At 43.7% G+C, this 14588-nt stretch overlaps 1 protein-coding gene across 9 annotated transcripts in view; it reads left to right on the top strand.

The window, feature by feature from the left end:
- The window catches only part of CRHR2 (corticotropin releasing hormone receptor 2), a 244887-nt gene that overhangs the window by 173986 nt on the left and 56313 nt on the right, over positions 1–14588 (top strand). For all 9 annotated transcript variants that reach the window (XM_039524632.1, XM_039524633.1, XM_039524635.1 and 6 more), the window contains 2 exons: positions 939–999; positions 6114–6186. In XM_039524632.1, coding sequence (XP_039380566.1) covers positions 939–999; positions 6114–6186 — 134 coding nt within the window. The remainder of the gene's footprint in view (positions 1–938; positions 1000–6113; positions 6187–14588) is intronic.

Below are 14588 nucleotides of genomic sequence, written 5' to 3' on the forward strand. Positions count from 1 at the left end.
GGGATTCACTCTTTGTATTGGGAATTCTCCACCAGCCAGCTACTCATCAGCTTCGTGCCAAGGGACTGGCACAAAATAAACATTATGAGGGCAAGGATCTGGCCCACTGAGTCTGGGCACAAAGTGCAAGATAAAGCAGTAGGAGTGAAAACAGAGGCAGCAGCCCGGCAGGACAGGAAGCTTACAGATGTACCCAGCCACATGCAAAGAGATTAAATTCCCAGTAAGCAATGGTGCATCTGCCTTAGTGCATTCCAGGTTAGTGGGAGAAAGACATGCAAAGCAAACACATGGCTCAATGAGATTTCAGAATAATTTATTTTAAAAAAGCCACCGACAGGACACCTGGTGTGTTGGAGGTCATGGAATACACCAGTGGAGCTGGGAGAAATTGCATTCCTCAGAGATTGCCAGAATAACATCTGAACTAGGCAAGAGCTAAACCTTGAGAGAATTCCTCCACGTTACCCTCTACCTTGGGATGGTTAATTTCAGAGCTTCCCCCACCCCCAATCCATATGGTGCAGCAGAACCATAAGGAGGTTGCAGCCTGGTAATACAACTCAGATCATAAAACCCCAAGAAAGCTCAACCTGCCTTTAAGATATCGCGCGGAACGAAGAAAACGTTTTATGATTCGTCCAGAACCTCCTGCTATTTCTTAAGTAGCTTTTTAATTTTTCTGTAATTGTTCTAATAATCTGTCTCTTGTAGAACAAATGGCACTAAAGCTGTGAAAAGCTCGCGTCTTGCTAGGACTTCTATTTCTTTTACATAAAACTAGTTAGCAGATGCATGAGGTCTATAGCCCATGGCCAAAGGCAGGTGTCAACGTTATTCCTTATACTCCCTGCCCCCAACACACACACACTGACTGACAGTGTTCTGTGTGTGTCTGGATTGCGACTTACTCTTGTTCTTTTGATTTTTTTTTTTAGGTATTCCTTGTCCAATCATTGTTGCCTGGGCCATTGGCAAGCTCTATTATGAAAATGAACAGTAAGTAATGTTAACAATTTTATTTACATAAACAAGTTACCAGACAGCATAAACATATCCAGTGCTGGAAGAAATTGTGCTAAAAGTTACATAGACTGTGGAGATGAAAACTAACAGATGTGGCTCTCTCATTCATTCCCATTGATCTTCAGAATTGACAACTTCAAAAAGTTCGGAGCTCAGCTTGAGTGAAGACCCCGAAGTTCAAAGGCTTATCTAAAATTCCTGGGCCAAATCCCAAAATCCTTCCTGAATAGCTTTTATTCAGGTAAAACTCCTTCAGGGGGACTGAGTTAAAACTACTGAGTTAAGGATTTGGCCTCCTGAGATCACAGAACTAGGTTGTAAAGGTTCCAAGAACAGTCTTCGTGTTATTGCAGCTTAATCATATTAAACAAAGGGCCCACATACTGGCTTTGATCCCGTGCAGCGCTGGTGTTATACATGTAAGGACAAGGTAAAATGTGACGGACAGGGTGGGAAGCACAAGGGAATCTGATTTTACATTGAGAGCAATTGTACAGAGCCAAGTTATCCCTGCCTAGTAGCAGGAATAATTCTGCTGCATTAACAAATAGGAATCACGCTTAAGCTCCATATCCTCGCAGATGCACCCATTCCATGTCCTTGCTCCATTCCTTTTTGCCCCGTAGGCTAGCAAATAAGGCAGTGGCCACACAAGGGGGTTGCATTAGTATCACTCGGTATGGAGGATGATGCCTAGTGCTTAGCCTTTCTTGCCCTCCGATATAGCTAGCTTTCATTCACATTTGCACCAGCGTACAATAACTTTGCACAACCTGCAATGCCCCATGAACAGACTTGAGATCAATGCCATGACTTCAAATGATTTTATATTGGGCAAGACCACAAAGTATCCAGTCATCTGCCCACCCGACTAGTATCTAGAAATGCTTATGAGCTGAAGCATGAAACATTCTGTAGTGTCAGGCACCCATCGGAGAGGCCGAGGAAAACATATACTTCTGCACTCTATCAGAGACTGAGATATCAGGTGCTGTTCTCCAGGAGATCTTACCCATACAATCAAGCAGATACAATAAAGCTCATATAAATGAATAGCTGATAAAGGAATAAAGCTGTTGTGTTCTTCACATTTATATTAATGTTATACACAGGGTAAGACTTAGCATACCTTAATGAACTAAAACAAAAGCAAGAGATGAATTCTTTGCCAATGCTTTGCTGATTGCTATAAATATGCCCACATTTTCTAGGACATTATGTTTGTTTAATCAGGTGGTATAGCTAATAACTCCTACTAAATAGAAAAATTAAAGCACAGATCAAAACGTTTTTTAATCAAAAGTCTACTTAACTTTAACTCCTTCTGGATGAGTCAGCCCAGATGTTCAGACTACATTCTGTTCATGACAGCTCCAGGAGTCTTTCCATGTGCTGAAAAGATACCGAAATAATGGCTAAAATGTGAACTACATGAATCTGTGCCAATGTAAGGCTAAGAGTAAAACTTGATTCTTGTTTTTGAGAAATTAAGTGGAATCAGCTCTGCCAAGCCAGGCTGACTATTATGATCACATGGGATGTGCTCAGCCTATTCAGACATGGAGAAATAACATGTGACTTCCCCCATGTGATCTAACCTAACAAACCAAATTCAGATGTGAAATACAGAACAAACAGCAGCCTCCAAAAATATTCAGATAAGTGTGTGTGGGGGGGAAGAGATCTCCAAAAGTTCCTATGGACTGTTCAAAGTCAAGGACAAAATGTGACCATATTGCTGTTAGTTTGGGGAAGCAATTTGAAATATAACCAAGGCGGATTGGAAGTATTTTTGTGGTTCAAACTGTGTAGCTCTAAAGATGATAAAATCAATAAGATTGCAGCCTCAAGGAAGAATAGATATGCTTAAATAATGACTGATTCCATGAAACCAGATGAAAAGCTCCTGATTTCACCTGCATTACAGCCTTTGATCAATATAGGGAAAAAACTAATTTAGGATTATTGAGAACATTTTCTCCAGTGGTTTGCTCTGTGGTAGAATCTGGCTACCCTCCAGAAGAGAAGTACTGTAGGCACCATGTAAAAACAACCACCAAGTGATGAAGAGCTACTTCTATAGCAATTTCAGTGATGGACAATCTGTAAGGATAAGAGCAGTAATAAAAGTCTCATTAACAATGATGAAAGGACAGTGATATTGGAGTTATGTAAAGTCCTATCAGGGAAGCAGGGGGGAATATTAATTAGCATTATTCAGTGTGCAGGTGTTCCTATTTCTTTCATCCTAACAAGATCTACTCAATGACTTGTCCTCGCTGACATTGAAAAAGCTTTTGTTTGTTCTTGGAGGAGGGTGGAAGGAGGCAGGGAATGGGTGGAATCATGCATATGTTGTTATAGCAGTTTTTTCATGGCTCTCCACTACAGATATAATTGTCGTACACACCCTATCGAAAAACCCAAATAAACAAAATAATAACTTTTCTGGGATTAGGAAGTGGCGGTTCCAGGCGGGTGGGTTGGTTGTTGTAAAAAAAAAAATAGCTATGTGGCTTTCATTTCAGGATTGGGGCCTTAGTTTGGATTTAAAGGTGAAAATTAATGTAGGTAAAGGGAGAAAGTCTTGGTCACTGAATTATATCAGTTGCATTGATATATGCCACCAGGTATCTACTTAACTATAAATTCTTTGGGGCAGGGATTGTCTTTTTGTTCTGTATTTTCACAGCACCTATCACAGAGGGGTCCTGGTCTGTGACTGGGACTCCTAGATACTAGCTCGGTGTAGATAATGCTTTTAGTCTATGAAATATGAAATATGAATTCTGCACTAGAATGGATATATTGGTTCCAAAGAACTGGACCAGTTGCATTGGCAATAACTTCTTCCCCAAAAATCTCAGGGCATTAGCTGCTGGCTCTCCACAGGCTGCTCCTTGGGCTTTGAGTTCCTTCATATGCCTCAGTCAAACTCATTATTAGTCCCACTGGGATTCCTTGACTAGCACAGCCGGCTTTCCAGAAGGTCCTTTCCTGAAGGTCTCAGACAGTTCAGTTCTTTTTCCTTGGCAGCTTCCCCAACCTCCTCCAGGTCCTGGCAGCTTCACTGAAACTTTTGTTTCCTTGCCTTGGTATATCTCACAATACCCTTCTTTGTCCCCACGCTGCTCCAGCAAGTCATTCCTTTTCTCTTCCATGTCATTTTTGAGGGGAGTGGCGGGGGTCTCACTTCCAGTTGGATAATAATTTGGGCAGCAAGAAACAGCTCTTTCCAATTGCTTCTCTCAGTGTCAAATTCTGGAAATGTTTTTGCAAATAGTTATCAGCTTGCACAAAGCTATATTGTGTGCAACCAGGAATAACATTTTAATAACTTAACGGACAACTTAGTGCAAATGATTCAAAAGGATCCCATTCAATCTGATTTTATTGTGGATATCAAGCTGAGAAAAGGCAAGTAATCGTAGGACAGCCTGAATTCTGGAGTTTGAGAACTATCGCACCTGTTACATTTTGTAATGTTTCTCTAATAAGAAAATGTTCTTCTCGAGGTGTGCCAGGAATGCTGTGCCATCGACAAATATATTCTCTTAGCCTAGGAGTCATTACAGGCCACCCCCATATTAGAGAAGATTTTTTTTGCCACTGCAGTTCTTACCGTAATTCTGCTTGAATCATGCTTTCCTTCAAGCCAGCTCATTTGTCTCATTTGCCTGTTATTTCTTTCTTCTCTCCTAGACTATGAGCTCCTCAGGTTAGACTCATAGAACCATAGGGTTAGAAGGGACCGCAAGGGTCATCTAGCCTAACTCCCTGCCAAGATGCAGGGTAGAGATTGTTATTTACTATATGACGGTTTTGCACTATATGATTGGGGCTGTCATGTAGATTGTAAACTCCTTGGGGGCTGGGAATGTCTTTATTTTTATGGCTTGGCATTCTAAGCATTGTCTGTGCTTTACACATAATCAGATGTTGCAATGTACCCTGGCCATAAACCAACTGACAATGCGGCCGTCTATGAAATCACCCTAGCCAATGGGAATAGAAGTCATAACTCTGAACTCCAAAAAGAACACATCACTTGACTTGGGTTACAAACTCCCATGACCCAAGTAGGAGACCTTAAAGGGCTTGTTGCATATTGAGGTCAGGGTTCAAGATATCATACCCTCTTGTATGCTAGACACTGGAAACAGGAACTGGGCTACTTGGATTCTATCCACCAAAAAGATATACACAAAAGCCAGTATATGGCAGTATGAAAGCACAGGTTTAGTTTGCCATGTATCAGAGAAAGAAATTAGTTGTTCGTCATTAACGTAGGATTGGAAATGAGCTCCTGGGTCATTGATACCAGTCCCTTGATAGCTAAGGCAATCGTGTCACATAATCATATAACAGAAATGAGGACAAAGTAAACCCTCTGCAACAACTCTGCAGTACGTGACTCTGGTTCATTGACCTTCCGTTAACTCCCATTGCCTTTTAACTGAAGTTCAGTGAATTTCCTTGGAATTATATTGGATGAGAATGCTTGTCAGACCAGCTAGCTTTAAATCAGTATGTCTTTGTTGCACTCTGGGGTTGGAAACTTTGCCTGTTCAAGGCCCCTGGGATGGATTCCCTGTTTACACACAACCAGGGTTTGGGAAAGTCTTCCTGTGGATTTAGAGGCCTTTGCATAAACAGACTTTCCTTGAATCATTTGTGAGCACTAAATTAGAAAGCTCAGGGGACAGGAAGTTTCATTCAACGGAAGAGCCCTCTTTCTGACATAGCGGGTTACAATTTGCAGCATAAGCTCTGCATCTGCAGTAAGGATGCTCACATCCTCCTTTATAGCTGATCTCAAACCGTCCTCATGTTTCCAGGCAAATGTTTCTAGGGTTGGCAGCCAGAAACTGAGCGGGAACATGACTTGGCTGCCATCAGCAAAAACTGGGGCTCGGATCTGTGTCCAGTGAACGCTTTGAGAGGAGAAACGTGGCTCGACTGCATGTTGGCTATGTAATTAAACACAAAAGCACTTCAGGGGTATAAGTGCATAACTCCCTAAGGTGTCCATAATCTGAATATGGGATATGCATTAACATTTGTAAACCGTAGTTTTTCTCTTACAGATGCTGGTTTGGAAAGGAACCAGGGAAGTACATAGACTACATATATCAAGGCCCAGTGATTCTCGTTCTTCTGGTAAGACCATGCGTGGGACTAAGAGGATGGCCATCGGCAATAGTGAAATGATCTTATAGGCACTCGCTGTCTCCTATGTGTAATTAACTAAAACAAAACAACATGGGAACAAAACCGGGGAAATGATCTGAGGATTTCAGAAGAGAGCTCTGTAGGTAATTGCCTTAGGTAATATGCTGTGTGTGCTGGCACCTGACTGGTTAATGAAGAGCCCAATGTAGTGTTAACAGGCTAATTTGTTTCTGTCTTACAGTGCTTCCTACCCAGGGGTGGCTCCAAGCACCAACACGCCAAGCGCGTGCTTGGGGCGGCAAGCTACTGGGGGCGCTCTGCTGGTCGCCGCGAGGGTGGCAGGCAGGCTGCCTTCGGCGGCATGCCTGTGGAGGGTCCGCTGATCCCATGGCTTCGGCGGACCTCCTGCAGGCACTCCTGAGGGAGGTCCGCTGAAGCCACGGGATCAGCGGACCCTCCGCAGGCAAGCCGCCGAAGGCAGCCTGCCTGCCATGCTTGGGGCGGCAAAATGCTTAGAGCCTCCCCTGTTCCTACCTGCAGACCTTTAGATGCTGCTAGCCTTGGCCTACGCAGCAGCTGGTGCAAACAGGGTTGAGTCCTGCCTGACAAACATAGAACAATCTCTCTTCCCCTCCTCCACATACGCATGGGGCTAGGTGGCACTGGATGAGAAGAGGCCATAGCCAGGGTAACAGTTATGTGCAGTTTCATCACATCCCGGCTACACCTCCCGGGGTGGGAATTCCGCGAAGCCCTCAATGGGCTGGGAGAGAATTCCGCTTTATGCACAGGGAGCCAGGATGGCTCCAAGAGATGCAGCTGGCACCTGCCTGTGCCAGCCAGGATGAATCTAGCCCCTTGTTTGTGTCCATCAGTTCAATGCTGAGTTCTTGCATCTTCAAGCTGGTGGCAGTTGTGTCTGTAATGAACCTGTCCCCTGGGAGCTGGGATAAGCACTTAGAATGATATGACTGGTCACATGTGGGAGCCGTGTGTTGCATAAGCCACACTGCAGTGTAGGTGATGAAGCTCAGTCTATTGCTGTTAAGATTGGAGGGTATGTCTACACTCCAGTCATAGGTGTGTTTGCAGCTCGGCTAGACGTACCTGAGCTAGCTTTGAATTAGCTAGTTTGGGTACCAATAGCAGTGAAGTCGCAGCAGGTGTTTCAGCATGGTTAGCTGCCAAAGTAACTACCCTGGGTTCCAAGCAGGCTTGTGCAGCCCATGCTAAACTTCATGCTGCCATGGCTTCACTGCTGCCTGTACCTGAACTAGCTAGGTTTAAGCTCGCTTGACCTGCAGTCACCCCCCTTACTTCCTTGATTAGTGTGGACGTTCCATGAGGGGCAAATAATACCAGAAATTTTCTCCAGTATTCTCTGGGCACCCATCAACATGTTTTTATACTAAATAAAGTATCAATTAATCTCCCTGAAATGACTTCCTCTAATTCAGCTGGCTGTCCATGTCCTTGTCAGGTTTCCTCATGTTATTTATGCAAACAGTGTACACATTATATTTCCCACTTAGTTGTAACTGCGGTATCAACACACTTCAGATACATTGGGCCAGAGTTTCTGAAGAGCACACCTTTAGAGCTGCTCCGAAATTTTTAGTTTAAACGGTTTTTAACAAAAAATGCTGGTTTTGGTGAAATCGAAACTTTCAAAATTGTGACCATTTAGACAACATTTTGTTTTAAAAAAACTGAAATGAAACACTTCAATCATATGAAAAGCATCCAATTTCAGTGTTTTCAGAATGGACCTTTTCGATTTTTTGTTTTGAAACAGAATTCGTTGTTTTTATACAAAAAGTCAAGTTTTGTTAAAAAGTCAAAATAAAGAACTAAGTGTTTTAGATTTTATATATAAAAAAAATATGTTTGGGTTGACACCAAAGTAAGTTTTTCAGAATTTTGTCATGTGGGAAATAATGAAACTTTTGGTTTTGTTCCTTCCTGAGATGGAAAAAAAAGTCAAAATTGCAGCATTTCCTGTGACAATCCAGTTCCTGCCAAAATCTCTCAGCTCCCATTGGGACACTGCAAAAAAGTAGCTACGTCCATTTGGAAAATGGCCTTTTATTAAAAACAAAGTTCTCCCTCCCTCTCCATTTTGTTGACATTGTTGACATTTTTGATTTCTCATGGCTTTTTTGTGTGTTTTAATAGCAGTGTTTATCAACATTTTTACTTATCATTTTTGTTAAATGGAAAATGTCCACACTTAGCAGAAGTGGCTGCAAATGCTCAGTGCCCAGCAGCTCTCACTGCAATACTTGTGGCCATATTTCCCCATCCAATATACCAGGGGTAGGCAACCTATGGCATGTGTGCCGAAGGCGGCACATGAGCTGATTTTCAGTGGCACTCACACTGCCTGAGTCCTGGCCACCAGTCCAAGAGGCTCTGTATTTTAATTTAATTTTAAATGAAGCTTCTTAAACATCTTAAAAACCTTATTTACTTTACATACAACAATAGTTTAGTTATATATTATAGACTTATAGAAAGAGACCTTCTAAAAATGTTAAAATGTATTACTGGCACGCGAAACCTTCAATCAGAGTGAATAAATGAAGACTCGGCACACCGCTTCTGAAAGGTTGCCAACCCCTGCAATATACCAAGCTCTTTTGAAAATCTGGCTGTAGATGTCACAACGGGAGCTGCTAGCTGACTAGCAGTTTTCAGAACTTTTTCCAAATGTTCACATTTTTCCTTTACAGGAAAACAGCTTTTTGGTTAATGAACAATTTTGATTAAAAATTTCTATTGGAAAAATAACACCCAAAATCACAAAAACTTGACAGACTTCCATACAGTAGAACTTATTGTGGAGTTCAATTTTATTAATTTCTCCGTTATGATCATCTCAAAATTATAGGAGATGCGGCGCTTAAGTTGCTGTATGCTGCACTGCGTTGCTTTTTTCTTGTCTCCATCCCCTATATAAAATATACTTACTTGCCATTCATAAAGCACTCTGAGATCTTCTGATGAAAGCAACTACATAAGTGCAATCTATTTTGCTGCTGTTGCGTATGTTTTGTTTAATAGCCTTTGGCAAGTACAAAGTGGATAATTATAAAATGGCAGCCACGTAATAGGAAGTTTAAAATTGAGTTTTCAGATGGTAATTAAGCAATTAAATCATTAGTTATCCCACTTCATTTGCAGGTGTCTAAGCAAGTGATAACTAAAGCTCACAGTGTTGTGTTTTTTGTTTGTTTGTTTTTAGATAAGGGAGTGCAGTAGATCTCATATACTTGGACTTCAATTAAGCATCTGACACAGTAGCACATGGGAAGTTATTAGTTAAATTAGGGAAGATGGGGGTCAGTACAAGAACTTTAAGGTGGATAAGGAGTTGGCTAAAGGGAAAATGGCAAGGGGTTGTGCTGAAAGGTTAATTGTCGGACTGGAGGGAGGTTATTAGTGAAGTTGAAGGAATCAGTCTTTAAACCAGTGTTGTTCCATATATTTTTAACGACCTTGGCACAAAAAGTAGGAGTATTGCTGATGATACCATGGTAGGAAGTATCATCAATACAGAGGAAGATAGGAATGTTCTACAGAAAGATCTGGATGGCCTTGAAGATAGAAGTGACAGAAACTGGATGAAATTCAATAGCCCAAAGTCCAAAGTCATGCATTTAGGGTTCTTCTGCAAGGAGGTTTCCTTGTGGGTGCTCCACTTTAGGTGAATCTGTGCCCCTGCTCTTGTAATTGGACATTTTTAGTAGCAGTGCCTCATTGGTTTGCACATGCGCTGTCCCCATCCCGTGCCATCTCAGGTGGTTACATAGCGCCGTGCGACCAACCCTCCCTCAGTTCCTTCTCTACTTCCCTCAGCTTGAACGGAGTAATTGGCAGCACCTCTGAGCTTTATCTTTAGTCTAGCTTTAATTTTAGAATATTCGTTAGTTAATAGTTAACTACCCTATCTCTTCCCCATTTATCTATTTCTTTTTAAAAAATTCTTATGAATTTAAGTTTCAGTTATTAGGATATCCCTTAGTGCAGTATAGTTACCCTCCCTCATGGGAGAAACCCTATTCTAAGGGGCATGCCTGGCTCCCTGAGTTTTAAACGATGCCTCACTTGCCGGTCACCACCCCCAGTTTCTGACAGGCATTCACTACCTTGGCGACACACACACACCAGAAGTACTGCCACTGCCACGCTCTGAAGACCCGTGCCAGGAAAGCAAGGGGCCTACAGCTAAAACTCCTCATGGTGGAGAAGTCTCTGAGCCCGGTGTCCAACCTGGGATCACGAACCTATCCTGGACAACGGTCTTCAACGGCGGCGTCTGACAGAGGTTCCCCACCACTCTCTGAGGAAGGAGCACTCCTCCAAAACGGTGACAAAGACACAGGCTCTCGCCTCCCCTTCTTGGGAGCCTGTCAAAAAGAGATGTTCCCCGACCTGTCAGACCCCATCAATACCGACCACACTGAGAGTGTCCACCTCTGAAGTAGCAAGACCATCCAGTATCATGGGTAACATGTGAGCCAAAGCCCGCAAGTGGGCTGGCTCGGAAAAAGGCACAAAAGGGAAGACTACCATCCCTGCTTTGGTACTGCCTGAGCTGCTCAAACATGCAGCACCGATCAGCTTGGCAGCGCTACAATCTATGGTGCCACCTTCTGCCTCTATAGCACATAGCACACGACCCTCGGCACCAACAACCACAGTAAAGGCACCGGTACTGCCAACAACACCCTCCTCAGTATCAGCGCTCTTGGTACCACAGCAATTTCTCCAACATAAAGACTTTTTGGTCTCCTTGGCACCGGAATCGCCACTCCCCTGTACTGACCTCACTCCAGCATGCTCAGTAACATGCCAACTTACCACACCACTGAGATCAGCTCATTCTTTATCCAACAATGAGGAGGAGGAGGATGAAGGGGAAATCTACTCCTCCCATCACTTCTCGCCTGTCCACACAACTACCAGACCAGGTCCACTAAACCAACATGAATGCCACCCCAGACCTGAAACTCAAGAATGGTACTGACACCCATGGATTCTGTCACCAATGCCATTCCCACAGTGACCTTATTGGGACTGATGGGCAGCATACTGCTAACGCTACCCTAAGTTTCCCAGACCAAACAGGGAGCAATTGAGACATTCTCCATCACCTTCTGTACCTGGACTCTCTGAACCTCCAGAAGCGGCAATCGAGGAACTGGAGGAGACTTTGGATCAGGAAGTCAACCCAGCTGCTGATTTTTCATCCTCCTCTCCAGAAGAAGGTATCACGTTCCCACCACCACTGGAGATTCCACTGGAAGAGGTTGCAGAGTCCTAGCATAAGTTGTTGGACATCCTCCAGGCTTCAAACTCTTCCAAGATTGCCCTCCCAATAAACGAGGCCCTTATGGACCGAGTCAAGATCATCTGGCAGACCCCAGCAACAATTCCGCCCACCTGCAAAAGAGCGGATAAAAATACTACAGTATGTCCCTTCCAAGGGGATAGAATTTCTACGCCAAACTCTCTGGTGGTAGAGGGAGTGAATGAGCAGGGCAGACAACACCATTCTGGATCCACCCCATATGACAAGGATTGGAAGAGATTGGACCTTTTGGGCCATACAGCTTATTCTTCAGGAACCCTACAGTTCAGGATTGCACACTTTGAAGAATTTATGGCCAAATACAATCATTCCAATTACTCAAAAATCTCTGACTTTATTCAACATACCTGAGGACAAAAAGCTTTCATATCCAAGGGTCAGCTCCTAGCTCGCACAGCTTTACAAGCTTCATTGGACTTCACAGACATGGCAGCATGCTCCATTGCCACAGCCATAGTAACGCGAGAAGCTTCCTGCCTCCACCTCTCGGGTTTCCCCAAAGACATGCAATCAACTGTCGAGGACTTCCTGTTCAAAGGGCTCAAGCTGATTGCACCCAAAACGTATGAGTCCCTTCACACATTGATGGACTCCAGGGTGACTCTGAGATCTTTGGGCTTACACAAAAGAAAAAACAGGAGGATTACTCGATGCAAAGATCTAGATCTGTGCCTTACACCCAGCCTCATAGGCAATATGACCCACAAAGACAGAGGCAGAGACCTGCAAGATGGTGACCACTCCTTTCTCAGCCCTCGACATCTCAACAACCTCCCTCTAAACAACAGGGTCAAGACCAGACATCTCCCACTTTTTCTATTGCTGGGCCCATCTGACAGCATCCATGCATTCGGAGACCATCTGACTCCATTCCACCCAATGTGGCAAATATCACATCAGACAAATGGGTATTAGAAATCATCGAGATTGACTATTTCATCCAATTTACCCCCATCCTCTTCAGGGACCCTTTTCATGAACACCTACTGCGACAGGAGATAAATCATCTCATACACCTAGGTGCAGTGGAACCAGTACCAACACAACACAAAGGGAAGCATTTCTACTCCCGTTATATTCTAACCCAGAAAAAAACAGAAGATGGAGGCCCATTCTTGACTTAAGAAGACTCAACAAATTTATGAAGACCCAGCAATTCAGGATGATCACTCTAACAATGATAATTCCAGCCCTAGAACAAGGGGACTGGTTCTCAGCCCTCAACCTCCAGGATACATATTTCCACATGATACATCCCTCACACAGGAGGTTTCTCAGATTTGTTCTGGGAACAGATCATCACCAGTACAAAGTACTCGCTTTCAGCTTATATACGGCTCCATGGGTATTCTCAAAAGTCCTTGTGCTTGTGACAGCTTACCTCCACAGATAAGCAGTCATAATAGTCCCCATCTGGATGATTGCTTACTCAAAGCCTCAACTCAAGAAGAGGCACTCGAAGCTACCCAAAAGACAGAACAAAAATCACCTATGCAGAGACTAGAGTTCATCAGGCCTACCTTAACTCTTTGGAAGCTACAGCCTCTCTGCCCCAGCACAGATTCACCACTCTTGGCAACCTAATTGCTATAACGCAAGCCAGCCCATAGACGTCGGTCAGGACCTGCCTCCAACTATTAGGCCATATGTCAGCACGACATTTGTCAAGCATGCCAAACTATACATGCAATGCCTGCAAGGGTGGCTCAGGAGAGTATATATTCCACACAAACACCGTATAGACAAGTGTTTTATGATGCCAACCAAAGTAAAAAATTCTCCACATTGGTGGACTCAACCACACAATGTTTGCACAGGAGTTCCCTTCACACTGACCCCTCTATCAATGATATTCACAATGGACGTTTCCCAGCTACATTGCGGGGCACACCTGTAGAACCACACGATCCAAGGCTGTTGGTCACCATCTGAGTCAACATTACACATAAACCTATTGGAGCTGCGGGCAGTCTGCAATGCATGCTCATACTTACTACCCGTGATCAGGTACAAGGCCATAATGGTGCTGACGGACAACGTCGCTTGTATGTTTTATATAAACTGCCAAGGAGGGGCATGGTCATGCTCCCTATGCACAGAAGCCATCCTCCTTTGGAACTGGTGCATCTGCCACAACATCGACATCTCAGCCTCCTATTTACCAGGATGCCAAAACATCACTGCAGATTTACTGAGCAACACATTTTCTCAAGACACAAGTAGGAAATGAACACCAGGGTACTACAGAACATATTCAGACACTGGAGTTTCCCAACTGTAGACCACTTTGTGACAATCCAGAATGCCAAGTGCCCATAATTCTGCTCCAGAGTGGGACTGGGACCCCATTCTCTAGGCGATGATTTTCTCTTCAAATGGGATACACATCTACTGTATGCTTTTCCCACAACCCCTCTCCTTGCCACGGGCATACACAACATGAGGACCGACATCTCCAGAGTCATCTAGATAGCCCCCAGGTAGCCCAGAAAAATACATTTTCCTTACCTTGTAAAGATGGCTGTGTTTTCCACCATGCACTCTTCCACTTACACCTTATCTCCCATCTCAGGATTCGGGCCAGGTTTAGCACACGAATCTGGCAAGACTTAACCTGAAGGCATGGCTACTCCATGGTTCCAAGATAATAAAATGACCTGTTCAAAGGAGGTAAGGGACATTTTTTTAAACTTCACAGTATACCTATCTGCGCAAATGGAAGAGATCCCATACATGGTACCAGAATAGGCAAACAATAGCAACTACCTCTCTTTTATCAATGGTATTGGATTACATACTGGAACTCAAGAAACCTGGTTTCTCATTGAGCTCAGTCAGAGTACACCTCGTTCCAATCATGGCGTTCCACCATGAAGTGGACAAGTTCTCTGTCTTCGTCCACCCTACCACTACGTGCTTCCTCAAAAGTCTTTGTAACTTTTACCCTGAAATAAGAGCCCCTTATTTCCAACATAAGACCTCACTCTGGTGCTGTGATACCTTACAGGGGCCCCTT

Source organism: Mauremys reevesii, linkage group 2 (assembly GCF_016161935.1).
Source record: "Mauremys reevesii isolate NIE-2019 linkage group 2, ASM1616193v1, whole genome shotgun sequence".
Taxonomy (NCBI): domain Eukaryota; kingdom Metazoa; phylum Chordata; order Testudines; family Geoemydidae; genus Mauremys; species Mauremys reevesii.